Consider the following 15,965-nt stretch of genomic DNA (forward strand, 5'->3'; position numbering starts at 1 on the left):
AAATATCAAAATGAATCCGCCACAGGTATACATGTGTTCCCCATCCCGAACCCTCTTCCCTCCTCCCTCCCCATACCATCCCTCTGGGCCGTCCCAGTGCACCAGCCCCAAGCATCCAGCATCGTGCATCGAACCTGGACTGGCAACTCGTTTCCTACATGATATTTTACATGTTTCAATGCCACTCTCCCAAATCTTCCCACCCTCTCCCTCTCCCACAGAGTCCATAAGACTGTTCTATACATCAGTGTCTCTTTTGCTGTCTCGTACACCGGGTTATTGTGCCTTTAAATCAGAATTTGTTCTTAGAAAAGACGGAATTGGCACACGTGGCATTGCTTAGTATTTGAGGAAGATATGAGGAGTGGAAAGGGAAGGCAGCTTTCTGGTATGTGAGTGTCTGTCATTCTAAGGAAGCCTGGCCTGTAAAAATATGAATCTACCAAGCCCATTGATAAGTTGAAGGGTATTCGTAACTGTTGACTGAAAAAAAAATGCACAGTGTGAGAGCTGTGACTTAACTCTTATTTGGGGGAAAATGAGGACTATAGCCTGGGAGACAGCATCTCAGATGGCCCTGAGAAACTGCTCCAAGAGGCAGGGAGGGAAGGTCAGTGTGCATGTGATTTTGGTGAAGAGGGAGTACATGCAATCAAGCACATATTTTTCCAGAAGGTTTCTGCTGGTCTCATGAGGCTTTTATTAGTCATAAGGAATGGTCATCACCATGAAGGATTTCAGTGCTTTTCTAGATGCAAGGAGATGCAAGAACTAAGCTCATAAAATCTCCTGAAATTATCTAACCATCTGCAGTCTGTTCTGCCAGTTTTTCCAGAGCACAGAGTACCTCATTCCTAGTCTCCATCCTGAACACCTTTCAGAGGCTGTTGAAGGTCAGCGGCTGTAGCAGCACATGATTTAATTCTTGTAGCCGTGGATGTGTATGTGTGTGCTTAGACACTCAGTTGTGTCCGACTCTTTGTGACCCCATGAACTGTAGCCCACCAGGCTCTTCTGTCCTTGGGATTCTCCAGGCAAGAATACTGAAGTGAGTTGCCATTTCCTCCTCTAGGGCATCTTCCTGACCCAGAGGTTGAACTCGTGTTTCCTGTGTCTCTGGCACAGCAGGCAGACTCTTTACCCACCGAGCCATCTGGGAAGCCCTGTAGCGGTAGATGGTGTGTGCCAGTTTGTAGGTGACAGACCTTGAAGTATTTTCTCAGTTTTTCTAAATAATTTCCCACAGAGTCACTTTAATGGAACCTCCCCAAGTAAAACAAATAGTCCTTTAGAAATTGTGAGTGAATTAACAGAAAGGGAGGAGTAAGAGAAATCTCAATAGCAATTATTTACAGCCAGTGCTGAGGAGAAGTGAGACCTCCTGACGGTTGAGTGGCTTCCTCTGTGAGGCTCCAGATGAATTGTTTTGGAAGCATCTTTCTCCCCTAAACGTGGTGTGCCCTCACAGTCCAACTAAGGCCAGAATTGCTCCTTCAGTTACCCAGCCTTTCTAATTTCTTTCAACCCCCAGAGAAGCAACCTGACGAGCACAGTTGGACACAGCAGATGGGAAAGGGGAAGGCCAGGACTGGTTTGCACAGATCTGTGTAAATAGTTGTGAAAGCATCTTCCTTCCCATTGGCTCACTTGTGCATATTATGCAATCATCGAAATAATTGCCTTAAAACTTGGAAAAAAATGTATTCTGAACAGCAGTCTATGCATTTCCTCTCCATAACTAAAACAATGGTTTGTATGGATCTGTAAGTAATGGAGTTCGATAGTTCTGTAAATTCAGAAAGACTCACTGTAAGAAGTTCTGCCCATTTTAAATGGATCTGCCTTACTCACTGTTCACGTTTTTATGAAGAGCCTTCCTCAGCAGATATCTCTGTGGTTTCCCCCAAAGTAGAAATGGCCATTTTGTGACTAGGTTGCCATGTGATCATGCTAAAAACATATACGGCTCCCCTGGTGGCTCAGATGGTAAAGAATCCACCTGCAATGCAGGAGACTCTGGTTTGATTTCTGGGTCAGGAAGATCCGCTGGAGAAGGGATAGGCTACCCACTCCAGTATTCTTGGGCTTCTCTTGTGGCTCAGCTGGTAAAGAATCCACCTGCAATGTGGGAGACCTGGGTTCAGTCCCTGGGTCAGGAAGATCCCTGGAGAAGGGAACGGTTACCCACTCCAGTACTGGCCTGGAGAATTCTGCGGACTGTATAGTCCATGATGTCACAAGGAGTCGGACACGGCTGAGTGACTTTCACTAAAGGAAGCATGCTTTGGGTGAGAACATTATTAGAAAAGAGACAAAGAGAAGGAAATGGCATGTTTTTAAAATATGATCAGGTATATTTTATCAATGACAATTTTTGACCTCGGAACTTCTGGAGCACCACCAGGGGATCAAAACTGCGAAACAACATATCAAAACTGCGATACATTTGTTTTTAATTTCAGTGACTTGGAATTCCATTGTGAACTCTCAGGAGGAGTTGCTTTCAGTCTATATGCAATTAGTCAACATACCTTTCCTATTTTGCTCCACACATCACCTTTGTAAAACAAAACCCTAACTTTTAAATTAATTCTGTTAGAGTGACTTGATTGACAATCTGTGTTAGTTTCTGCTGCACGGCAAAGTGAATCCGTTACACAGAGACACGCATCCACTGGTTCAGACTCTTCTCCCACACAGGCCATCACAGAGCTGAGCGGGCTTCCCCGTTAGTCAGCAGGTTCTGTTAGGCACCTGTTTTGTGTATAGTAGTCTGTATGCGGAGAAGGCGATGGCACCCACTCCAGTCCTCTCGCCTGGAAAACCCCATGGACGGAGGAGCCTGGTGGGCTGCAGTCCATGGGGTCGCTGAGAGTCAGACACGACTGAGCGACTTCACTTTCCCTTTTCACTTTCATGCATTGGAGAAGGAAATGGCACCCCACTCCATGTTCTTGCCTGGAGAATCCCAGGGACGGGGGAGCCTCGTGGGCTGCAGTCCGTGGGGTTGCAGACACGACTGAGTGACTTAGCAGCAGCAGCAGCATGTGTATGTCAATCCCAGCTTTCCAGCTTATGTCTCCTACCTCAGTCTTCTGGTTACCATACGTTTGCTTCCTGTGCCTCTACTTCTGTTTTGTAAATGAATTCATTTGTACCATTTTTTAGATTCCACGTATAAACTATGTCACATGATACTCGTGTTTGTCTGAGTTACTCCTCTCGGTATTGCAACCCCAGGTGCATCCATGCTGTGCAGATGGCACTAACCCGTTCATTTTAACGGCCGAGTGACATTCCACTGTATGCACGCTCCACGTTGTATCCATTCTGTTGTGCATCCATTCTTTGTCCCTCTGTTGACGGACATTTGCCTTGCCTCCGGGTCTCGGCTATTGTGAACAGTGCTGTGGTGAGCATTGGAATGCGTGTATCTTCTAGAATCATGGTTTTCTCTGGATGTATGCCAAGGAGTGGGATTATATGGTGACTCTATTGTTAGATTTTTAAGGACCCTCCATACTGTTCTCCATAATGGCTGCACCAGTTTACATCCCCTTCAACAGTGTAGGAGGAAAACCCTGACTTTAGAAGCTTGGCCTCATATCTCCTAACTGTGAGACTTTTTTCCTCACCTAGAAGTTATTGAAAGTGAAAGCAAAAGTCTCTCAGTCATGTCCGACTCTTTGCGACCCCATGGACTATACAGTCTATGGAATTCTCTAGGCCAGAACACTGGGGTGGGTAGCCTTTCCCTTCTCCAGGGGCTCTTCCCAACCCAGGGACTGAACCCAGGTCTTCCGCATTGCGGGCAATTTCTTTACCAGCTGAGCCACAGGAGAGGCCTAAGAACACTGGAGTGGGTAGCCTCTCCCTTCTCCAGGGGATCTTCCCAACCCAAGAGTCTAACCGGAGTCTCCTGCATTGCAAGCAGATTCTTTACCAACTGAGCTATGAGGGAAGCCCTGTTATTGAGTATTTGCTAGAAGTATGAATGCTGTGATGAATGATATTCATCTTGCTTGAGTTTCAAAGATTTATTTCATTAAAAATATGAACTCCAAACAAGTGTGTGCATTTGGTCATGTAGAAGCTGCCTATGATCCCAGTACTGTGCTCCTTCCTATATGGTGGTGGTTTAATCCCTAAGTTGTCTCCGACCCACACAACCCCATGGACTGTAGCCTGCCTGGCTCCTCTGTCCATGGGATTTTCCAGGCAAGACTGATGGAGTGGGTTGCCGTTTCCTTCTCCAGGGGATCTTCCCAACCCAGGGACTGAACCCCATTCTCCTGCATTTCAGGCGGATGTTTTATTGACTGAGCTTCCATGACTTGCTAGATAGGCCTGTTCTTATTTTCTGTAGCTGAGTGAGACTATCTGAGGTACCTACCATAGTTCATATCTACAAAGTGCCTCATTTCGGTTTGCGGTTCTAACACCGTCTTCAGCTTCTCAGTGTGTAATTGGCAGTGGGCTTCCTAGGTAGCAAACCAGGCATTTCCTATTAACTTTAAAAGTGCCACTGAGAGTTGTGATGCAAAAATTCTCACTCCAAATTGAGCATCTTTGTTCACCGACCTGGTTTGGAACTGGAGTACCCAGCATGTATCCTGAAAGTCTTCTGAAACCAGCTATTGTGTTTCCTTACAATTGCATAGTAGCTGGTTTTACAGGCTAACCAGGAGCCATTGTACCCTAATCAGGAGCTGGTCACTGGGGGGCCTGGAATCTCAGCTCCACATAATGAGTTTAAGCTGTGTAAAGTCTTCTAGCATTGATTAGCCTGCCGAACTCCCAAATCATCGATTTGATGCATACCTCCTTACACCTGAAATCTTTAAAGACGTGTGTCATTGCTGAGAGATTTCTAGTTAGTTTTCTTCACACAAATGTGTGTATTTCCTTTCTTTTTCATTCTAGGATAATATGAACTACATATCAAAAGAATCCTTTTTACGTAAGTGTTAAGGGATATCTTTTGGTTTTTTTAATTCCAAAGGTAATTCACATATTTGAATTCAAAGAAGTTAAAATTGTGCTCAACTTAATTTGTACACACTTCAGTGTCTTACTGACTATATTCATACTTGTGGGCAATTTGAAAGTGCCTCATTTTACTTAAGTGAAGCAGATAAAGAGGTTGAGAGAGAAAAGAATAGAATGTCAAGCTATTACTTCTTATAAAGTGTTCCATCCAGTACCGTACAAAGAACAGTGTGTTTTTGTACATGGGATGACAGCTCTTCTATTAATACAGGAGAGCAAGTCGGAGGTGTTCGTGTTTAAGTCTAGCAGCCTCCTTATTAAGAAGTCTTTATACATATACATTAGCGTTTAAGTTGGACAGACCCATCTGTTCAATGTTTAACTCTGCATCGTCTAGATAATAATGCCCTATTTCTTATTACCTCAATTAAAAGAAAATGTTCTTCATAACCAATGTATCAATAATAATATATTACCACTTATTAACAGGAATTAGCTTTATGCCAGTTCAGTTCAGTTCAGTCGCTCAGTCGTGTCCGACTCTTTGCGACCCCATGAATCGCAGCACACCAGGCCTCCCTGTCCATCACCATGTCCATCACCAACTCCGAGAGTTCACTCAGACTCACATCCATCGAGTCAGTGATGCCATCCAGCCATCTCATCCTCTGTCATCCCCTTCTCCTCCTGCCCCAATCCCTCCCAGCTTTAGAGACTTTTCCAATGAGTCAACTCTGCATGATCTGGCCAAAGTACTGGAGTTTCAGCTTTAGCATCATTCCTTCCAAAAAAATCTCAGGGCTGATCTCCTTCAGAATGGACTGGTTGGATCTCCTTGCAGTCCAAGGGACTCTCAAGAGTCTTCTCCAACACCACAGTTCAAAAGCATCAATTCTTCGGTGCTCAGCTTTCTTCACAGTCCAACTCTCACATCCATACATGACCACTGGAAAAACCATAGCCTTGACTAGACAGACCTTTGTTGGCAAAGTAATGTCTCTGCTTTTCAATATGCTGTCTAGGTTGGTCATAACTTTCCTTCCAAGGAATAAGTGTCTTTTAATTTTATGGCTGCAGTCACCATCTGCAGTGATTTTGGAGCCCAAAAGAATAAAGTCTGACACTGTTTCCACTGTTTTCCCATCTATTTCCCGTGAAGTGATGGGACCAGATGCCATGATCTTCGTTTTCTGAATGTTGAGTTTTAAGCCAACTTTTTCACTCTCCTCTTTCACCTTCATCAAGAGGCTTTTTAGTTCCTCTTCACTTTCTGCCATAAGGGTGGTGTCATCTGCATATCTGAGGTTATTGATATTTCTCCCAGCAATCTTAATTCCAGCTTGTGCTTCTTCCAGCCCAGCGTTTCTCATGATGTACTCTGCATAGAAGTTAAATAAGCAGGGTGACAGTATGCAGCCTTGACGTACTCCTTTTCCTATTTGGAACCAGTCTCTTGTTCCATGTCCAGTTCTACTTACCAAATGCACCAATAGGTAAGGATTCTTTGTGGATCATTAAATTGCAGTGATAAGATATGTACACATCCCGTGCTTGGTCACTCAGTCATGTTTGATTCTTTGTGATCCCATGGACTGTAGCCCACCAGGCTCCTCTGTCCATGGGATAACCCAGGCAAGAGTACTGGAGTGGGTTGCCATTCCCTTCTCTTAGGGGATCTTCCCAACCCAGGGACTAATCCTCATATCTAGCATCTCCTACGTTGCAGGCAGATTCTTTACCACTGCGCCACTGGGAAGCCCAGCAGGTTTCCTGGAGACAGAAGAAAGGGGCCTCTCTGGCGGAATGCTGGATGTGATGGCCGGAAGGAAGCAGAAGTGAACAGGAGAGATGCGGGGAGAGTCTCAGTGAGGGAACTTGGAGAGCACCACTGTGATCACGAAGGGAACGGACAAGGAGGGCCACTCTACAGAGGCCTCACTGCAGTTCATCACTGCGTTGCCTCTAAGGATCTTGAACGATATGGACAAACAGATCAGAATTATTTTTTAGTTGCTTTTGTTTGCTGTACTACATCTCTCTTCAAGGCGATACTATGTCAGATGCGGCCAGCTGGGCCTCCAAGGCTTGTTAACTTTACACATCCTCAAAACAACTTTAGTTTTCATCATCCTTTTTGAGAGGAAGAATGAGGTACAAAATTCCTTTCTGTTAAGCCACTGAAATCTAGTCCGTTATTTGTTACCTCAGCTTTGCCTGTTGTATCTCCTGCTTCCCAGGGATGTGTAGCTAATAAGTGACAAGACTGTGGTGATTCCCGCTCTTGACTGCTTTGCTGTAGGACCCCCTAAATGGGTCCCGTTCCCCACATACAGACCTTTCACCGTAATTTACATCAGTGAAGAGTTTTTGTGGTGCTTCCTACACCGCAGGTTCAGGCAACGATTCCCTAGTCTAGCCACCAGTAAGGGGCTGGATTCCTTGACTTGGGCATCCTGCACCAGAAGTGATAGTGGTTACAGGGGAAGAGACTACTCCTCCGAGTTTTAATAGTCTGTCTTGACCTCAAGGTTCCTGGTGAAATTAGGAAATGTCAAAATTACTAGTCTTTTCATTAAAATCTCATTTCTATTCCAAAGTTAGATAAAAAGCAAAGAAAACATAACAGAAACTGCATTACCCACTTGAGTTTCAGCACAGCCTCAAATATCTCTTTAGATTAGATGGTGGTGAGCACTCAGATGAGCTGAGCTGAAAATGAGCACTCCCACATCCAAAGCCTCCTCCTTCTCTGGAGGTTTCTAGTTCCTGGTATCTGCCGCCCGCCGGTGCCGCTCACTGCTTGTGGCACCTCCACTCAGCCTGCCAGAGAAAGCAGCAGGTCAAAAATGAGACCTGTTGGTTTGACAGTTATTCATGGCTTTGTCAGAGTGGACTTCTTAACTATGTGAACTATAGGGCTGTTTGTGAGTATCCTTCATTCGTCTTTTATTTATCCCAATCACCAGTGCTGGTTAGCATTGCTCTTCAGTAAAGGAGACAAATGCTGTGGTAACCCCCTTTTCTGAATGGGGGAGTATGCTCCTTCCATCTACCCTGTGACTTGATCAGTGTGGCGTTAGTAACAAACAATATCACGAGTCAGTTGAAGAGAGGGCCTTGTAATTCACATCTCATTTCCTCATTAAGCAGTTAGCTGCTTTGGGGCTTATGAGAGCCCGTAGTTGAGACGACATTTGCAGGCTACACAGGGGCCTATCCGTCCTACGTGCAGAGCAGGCAGACGATGGGATGGATGTCCTGCCTCCCTTGGGCTGCCCTTCGGAGCGCTGGGTCTGGGTGCTGGGCTCACCAGCAGATGCTTCCTTCTTGTCCCGTTGTGGTCAGTCTCTCCGTGGCACACCCCCTTGAGAAGCGCTGGAGGGAAGGGAGACGTCACTGATAATGCCTCATCCCGCGTGTCCCTCCTGGTGGTGCCCTGTAGCCCCTGCGAAAGGCAGGGCCCCACACCTCACCGTCACAGCTCCATTGTCAGAGCAAAACAGGATTTTAGTGGATGGGGGAGAGACGAAAGAAATCAAAGCACTCCCTTCCCAACCACAAGAATTCATAAAAATCCTAACATGAGGAAGATTTGCTATTAGAAAATTTTAGAACTTAAAACGTGAGTTGAATGGCCAAGATCAGGTATGAACCTATGAAAGCCCTTATTAAAATGTCTTCATTCAATAAAAGAGGCAGCATTAAGGGATGCAAAGGTGCGTGCCACATCTAAAATTACTATTAATTGTAGTATATTTGATTTCCGTTTGCATTTCAATCTCAATAGTAGAACTTGGGGCCTTTTTAACACAGTTTTAAAAATTGTGAATTTGTTTGCCTTTTTTTGTAGAGAATCTTCTGAAGACTAAGAGGCCGTTTTTCCCCTTCCGGTCCTCCATGACAGTGAGCAGTATTTTTGCAGCGTAGCATTGCAGGCTCCCAGCTCCTGCTGGACTCACAGATTACTCTGTGACTTACACTGTGCGCTTCCAGATTACTCACAGAGTAATTTAGGTGGATAGGACTGGGGAAAAAAGAGAAGAATCTTTGAAAACCTGTCTACCAAAGCTGAGAAAGTTTCTTACACAGTCTTCAAGGTTATGAAGCCTTACTTCTTTTTTAAATTTACTTTTCTTGGAGGATAGTTGTTTCACGGTGTTGTTAGCTTCAGTGTACAGAAAAGTGAATCAGCTATACATAAACATGTATTGACTCTTTTTTCAGTTCCTTTTCGCATATCAGTTCAGTTTGGTTCAGTTCAGTCGCTCGGTCGTGTCCGACTCTTTGCGACCCCATGAATCGCAGCATGCCAGGCCTCCCTGTCCATCACCAGCTCCCGGAGTTTACTCAGACCCATCGAGGCGGTGACGCCATCCAGCCATCTCCTCCTCAGTCCCAATCTCACTTATATGCGGAATCAAGAAAGGGGGCACGGACGAACCTTCCTTCTGTCTGAAGCCTCGCGGGAGGCCGGGGCTCCGTCCTCTGCTCTCACTGTGCGTCCTCCACCCTCCACCGTCCCTTCGGCTGGACTGAAGGGCACAGCCCAAGGACGGGAGCCTTCCTGAACTCGCTCACAACTTTACTGCCACAGCTCTGTTTCCTTGTCTTGAATCTGACTTACTTCCCTTTTGTCTTCCCAACCTCCATCACCTTGGTCTTTTCCCCCCCCTAATTACCCCCACTAGAGAGCACCAACAGTTCTCATTGTCTAAAAGTTATAAAAACTCATGTGGGAGTGACTCAAAATTGGATAGCTGCCTTCATCAAAACTTTCAAAACTGTTGTGTCTTTTAGTTCAGAACAAGAAAATGGGATCAATAAACATTTTTCATCCCAAGGTCATAGCTGTGTTTCTCTCCTCCACCCCCACTGGAGAAAGAACGCCTAGAATTCAACCAGTTTCCTAAAAGATCTGTGACTCCAAGGGTTAACAAAACACTTGGATAATTCAGCATCATGAGTTTTGGGGGACTCTACTTTGTGACAACCATCAAACCAGATTAAATTCTGAGGTTCGTCAGACACTTGGTCTTTCAGCCCGAGAAACAGCGTTAACTGCTGGAGCAGGTACCTGAGAAAACTCCTGGTTCTGCGGAAGGTCACTAAGAATCAGGAGGCGTGGCTTCTGGTGGGAAGGTTCCACCGCTGACTGGTCACTAAGAATCAGGAGGCGTGGCTTCTGGTGGAAAGTTCCACCGCTGACTGGTCACTAAGAATCAGGAGGCGTGGCTTCTGGTGGGAAGTTCCACCGCTGACTGGTCACTAAGAATCAGGAGGCGTGGCTTCTGGTGGGAAGGTTCCACCGCTGACTGGTCAGTAAGAATCAGGAGGCGTGGCTTCTGGTGGGAAGGTTCCACCGCTGACTCGCTGCATGAACTGGGCAAGTGTTTTCATGTTTCTGGACCTCTGTCTCCTCATCTCTAATTAGGGAGTTGGACTAACTCGTTAGTTTGAAACCTGACCTGGAGATCTGGGCCCCACACCCACCCACCACTGATAGAAAGAGACTGATTGGAGTCTCTGTAACCTGGTTTTTTTAAGGAACCCTCCTCAAAGCATCCTATCGTCTGACACGTGTATAAACCATTATAGCTGAGACTCTGTAGGGCCACTTCTAGCTTTAAAACACTGCACGGTAGTCGCTCAGTCGTGTCTAACTCCTTGCAACCCCATGGACTACAGCCTGCTAGGCTCCTTTGTCCATGGAATTCACCAGGCAAGAATACTGGAGTGGTTGTCATTTCCTTCTCCAAGTTAAAATACTGAGTTTCCATTAAACTAGTATTCTCTACACTAATGGTAATCTGAATTAGCATGAAGTATTGATATTAGTCAGGATTTCTCTGATAGTTCAGTTAGTAAAGAATCTGCCTGCCATGCAGGAGACCCGGGTTTGATTCCTGAGTTGGGAAGACCACTGGAGAAGGGATAGGCTACCCGCTCCAGTATTCCTGGGCTTCCCTTGTGGCTCAACTGGTAAAGAAGCTGGCTGCAACACAGGAGACCTGGGTTTGATCCCTGGGTTGGGAAGATCCCATGGAGAAGGGAAAGGCTACCCACTCCAGTATTCTGGCCTGGAGAATCCCATGGGCTGTATAGTGCACGGCATCCCAAAGAATCGAACATGACTGAGCGACTTTCACTTTTATTGATATTAGTCAACAGAATGAATATATCAGAGCATTCTTTTTAAAATACATGTGATTAATAATATATGTGAGTGAAATGATTTATTCAGAGAGCCTAGCACAGTAGTGCTGGCTATATAACGAACACTGACCTCACAGGATTTGCAGTGAACATAGGTGTGATGTTGTGGCTGAGCAGCATTTGCCAGAGTGCTGATGCCAGTGAATATTCGAGGAATTGATAGCTGGCAGGATGGTAATAGGGCTTCCCAGGTGGCGCTAGTGGTAAAGAGCCTGCCTGCCAGTGCAGGAGACATAAGAGACGTGTGTTTGATCCCTGGGTTAGGAAGATCCCTTGGAAAAGGAAGTCGAAACCCACTCCAGTATTCTTCCCTGGAGAATCCTATGGACACAGGAGCCTGGCAGGCTGTAGGGTCTATAGGGTCGCAAAGAGTCAGACACGACTGAAGCAACTTAGCACGCATGCACACAGGATGATAATAACAGTGACATTGGTTATAAGATCTCACTACTCAAAGTGTGTCCCAGGGGCGAGCAACATCAGTATTATCTGGGCACTCATCGGAATGCAAAGTCTCAGGCTCCACCCCAGACCTCCTGAGGCAGAACCTGCATTTTAACAAGATCTCTAGGTGATCTGTGTGCACACAGAAGTCCAAGAAGCACTGATAGAGAAAAAGTCTTGGGGTTCAGCAATTCCAGGGAACCATACTAGTAGTAAACCATGGGGGTTGGGAGTCACACTCAAATCAAAAGATGCTAAGGCCAGTGCCTTTCTCTTATTCCTTAGAGAGTGTCTCTGACCTGGAGATGTCAGACTTCCTGAATCCACCTAGCATGCTCTTTCTCTCATCCAAACTGTACTGAAAAGCTTTTCTAAAAACACAGTATTAAGTCTACCATAGTAGCAACAGCACTGTAATTTTGCTTTATTTTTCACATTTTTAATTATTCAGCTGTTTTATTTGTCACCGCTTAGGGAATTTTTGCAAAACTTATGTCTACAATGCTACTGATTAATGCATATTTAGGCAACTAAACAGATGTAGAATGGGTTGACTGCTTTGATAAAATTAAACATTGATGAAACATATATTTGCAAAGCAATAATGATGCTGACATGTGTGTAAATAATAACAGATCTAGCTCCCTAATCATCTACAAAACACAGTGAGGGAGGTGGCGGAATTAGCAAATACGTCTCACTTACTGGGCAGATCACTTCCGAGTGCGTGTTTTTTTCATGTGAATACAGTTATGTTAATTCATAGCATCTATTACCACTTTAAAATGAGAAAAGTATATCTAAGCAAAAAACAATGAGACCCGAAGCATATTTCCAAAATATATTATAATTTGCAGAGCTTCTTTGTACTTCATGCAAGGTGCCTGTTTTCTAATGTATTCCTCCACAGTAATGCAGTTTGATTTTATGCAAGACGTGTTTTGAGCTTAACTGAATCTATGTTTCACATTTGTGTTTCCCATTTTAACATCTCTGAAATTGGGATCTGTCATAATTGATGGCATGTCACAATTCAATGGACAGCATTTTTAAAAATTTTTTACAATCAATTGGATCTTAAAGTCAATTAAATTGAAAATTAGAATCTGTAGTGATCCTAATCCTAGTCCACATGCTAAGTCACTTCAGTCGTGTCTGACTCTGCGACCCTAGGGACTGTAGCCTGCCAGGCTCCTCTGTCCATGGGATTCTCCAGGCAAGAATCCTGGAGTGGACTGCCATTTCCTTCTCCAATCCTAGTCCACAGAGTACAATAAAGGGAACATAAAGAATCAGCCACCTGTATTTAAGTAAGAAGGGCAAGCGAATAAAGAGATAGAAATGACATTAAGTAAGAAACGGTTCCACGGGTTTCTGTTTTCACAAGAACCAGAGAGCAGAATCATAGAAGACAAGACAATTTAGCAAAAGGGCAAGGAAGAGGAATAAGGAAGATGGAGAACGACAGGAGAGCAAATAAAGCAGCTGGGAAACGCAGCCACTGAGCGCGTCGCTCTGACTGCGGTTTCCGTAAGTGGTGTGCCCTACGCCAGCCAGGAAATTTGCTGCTCCCTGTTCCGGACTCAGGAGACGCTCCCAGCACCTTTCAGGGGGTGTTTTCTCTCTGCTGGGCCACACGGGTGGGCCAATCACCCCATCACCTCTGAAGTGCCATCTCTTTCCCTGCCTGTGTGTTTTACCCAGGCCCACACCACCCGTGTTACCATCCAGGGTTCCTGGCTTCCTTAATCAATAGAAATTGATAAAAGGCCAGACAAGAAATTCAGGCAAGTCTTCATCGGGGCCCCTGCTGCACAGAGAGAACCAAGAATGGACCACAGGTCCCCTCGCTTGCTCACTCCCCACGGTGGGGGCAAGCTGGTCCTTATGTGGGGCAAGGACTGTGCCCAGGGCTTGAGCCAGAGGCAGCCCAGGTGATCCGCCCACCCGTGGTGGGCTGAGTGCAGGGCGCAGGCCCAGGACCCTGCTTTCTCTCTGACCCCGGCTTTTGCTCCTGGGTCTTCAGAAGTGGCAGTTGGTTGTTTTGTTTTGTTTTGTTTTGTTTTGTTTTGTTTTTTGGCCTTTTTTATCTTGCTGTCCACACTTAGCCCCAACCACGCATTGATTTTTGGTCCCTTGTAGTTCGTTCTATTCCGTTGCCTGAGGAGGGTGCGTCCGATGCAAACACAGCCGCAGAGGGTCCCAGGGCGCGGGCTGGTCTCCCGGGTGTGAGTGATGGTTACAACTTCTGTCTGTTTCTTCTTTCAGGTGATATCAAGATTATCAAACAAATCGACAGTCTCACAGGTATGGCTTTTTGCCAAAGAGCAAAATATTTATCTAAAATTTGTGAGATTTCCAACAAATCTGTTTCCCCCTTGAAGATTTTACGTATTCACCTTTGACTTCCCCTAAAACACTTCCCAGTGAGAGATGTGGTAATTGACTTCCCTGCGTCTGGGAACAGGAAGGTGGAAACTCATAAATCTTTTTAAGGCCTTATTGGTATTGTTAAAAAGCAGTTTGTCAGCAAAACCTGCCCGAAATATCAAAGTCCTGAAGTGTTCATCTTAGTAGAATTGAGCTTGTAGGTCAGTCTCAACTTTTCAGAACCTTCCAATTTCATGGAAAACTTCCCCCCAAACAGTGGCTTGTCAGATTTATAACCTAGACTTTTATTGCCAATCATCCTGTGCCAGGAGCCCTGTGCTGCTGCTGCTGCTAAGTTGCTTCAGTCGTGTCCGACTCTGTGCGACCCCATGGATGGCAGCCCACCAGGCTCCCCCGTCCCTGGGATTCTCTAGGCAAGAGCGCTGGAGTGGGTGCCATCGCCTTCTCCCTGTAAATGGCTCCTTTTCTTGCCTTGTTCTCTTCGTGAAACAGAGCCCCCCAACTTCACACCCACACTCAGAGACACACAAATAAATCCAGCTGCGGAACACGTTACAGAGATGTTGGCACCGGACTGAAGATGGTTGGAGGAGGGGAGCAAACTGAGCTACTATTGAGGAACATTTTTAAAACTCTTAAAGCATCTCAGTGCCATCAGCCACGTTTCTCTCTGGCACTAATTGTCTTTCCTCTCCCTTCTCTACAAAATCCCTCCCCAGGAACTAGGAAAACTGTCCTCCATGTAAACTCTCCTCAACAGGCATCCTTTCCTCATTACTGTACCTCTTTTCTGCCAGCCCTTTCCATATTCTCTTTCTTGTCAAGAGAAATTTAGCCTTCTTTTGGATTTTCCAATTTGAATTCTTCACCACTCCACAGCACTCTAAAAATGAACATCCCTTCCAAGAACAGACCACCCTTAACTTTCAAAAAAAAATTCTGTATTTTCTGTTCATTTGCAGTATCAAAGCCACTAGAATAACGGGGGTTTTAACAAAATACATATTTATCTGTCTCTCATGGATTAGGACAGAGGTGGGCAATATGACAGTGTCAATCAGGTCTAGAGACTTCCTTCTTGCTGCATGATCCTTCACGCACGCCTTCCTTCTTTAAGATCTCCTCATTCTCTCAGATGGCTGCTGGAGAGCCATTCCTTTCATCAGTGTTCCAGACTAGAAACTCAATAAATGTAAAAGAGCAAGATGGGGGCTCCCCTTCTTCTAGGAGCCGTCCTAAAAAGTCCTTATAACTGGTCCACTTAAACACTATCATCCCAGAATTTGGCCTCATGCCTAAACCACGTGGAAAGGGAATGTGGAAAAAGTGATCTTTGGGCAAGGTGCATCGCTAAGAGTTATTTAAGAAATAAGGCTAGATTATGTAAAACATCCCAATACTATCTGTAGGACCTGCCCAAATGTAAATATTTTTTCCATTTTCTTCATGATCATCCTCATCATCACAAGGGCAAGCATTTAATTAAGCACATTCACTGGAGAAGGAAGTGGCACCCCACTCCAGTACTCTTGCCTGGAAAATCCCACGGACAGAGGAGCCTGGTGGGCTACAGTCCGTGGGGTCGCAAAGAGTCAGACACAACTCAGCGACTGAGCACAACACAGCAAAATGCATATCACTAAGGGTTTAACTTCCTCTTGCCAGTTTACAGATGAGGAAACCAAGGCTTTAAACAGTCACATTACTTGATCAAGGTTGTAGCTAGTAAGTAGGACTTTTAGGACTGTGTGACCAAAAATGTGTGCATTCAACTGCTAGACTTTATTCTGCTTTCCTTTTAGTCAAGACAGGTTTGACTGACTCATTCCTGAGTTTGAAGTGACTATCCCAGCAAAATGTCATGAGCTCACTTAGAGATTCCTTTGACTGTGGGAATTGCCCCATGGGAGCTTTCGTGAGAAAGATGA

At 45.3% G+C, this 15,965-nt stretch overlaps 1 protein-coding gene across 1 annotated transcript in view; it reads left to right on the forward strand.

Moving 5' to 3' along the window:
* The window catches only part of KCNH8 (potassium voltage-gated channel subfamily H member 8), a 503,960-nt gene that overhangs the window by 438,475 nt on the left and 49,520 nt on the right, over window positions 1-15,965 (forward strand). The window contains exon 12 of the mRNA XM_024997203.2: window positions 13,915-13,953. Within this exon, the coding sequence (XP_024852971.1) occupies window positions 13,915-13,953 (39 nt within the window). The remainder of the gene's footprint in view (window positions 1-13,914; window positions 13,954-15,965) is intronic.

The sequence above is a fragment of the Bos taurus genome, chromosome 1, assembly GCF_002263795.3.
Source record: "Bos taurus isolate L1 Dominette 01449 registration number 42190680 breed Hereford chromosome 1, ARS-UCD2.0, whole genome shotgun sequence".
In the NCBI taxonomy this organism is placed as follows: Eukaryota; Metazoa; Chordata; class Mammalia; order Artiodactyla; family Bovidae; genus Bos; species Bos taurus.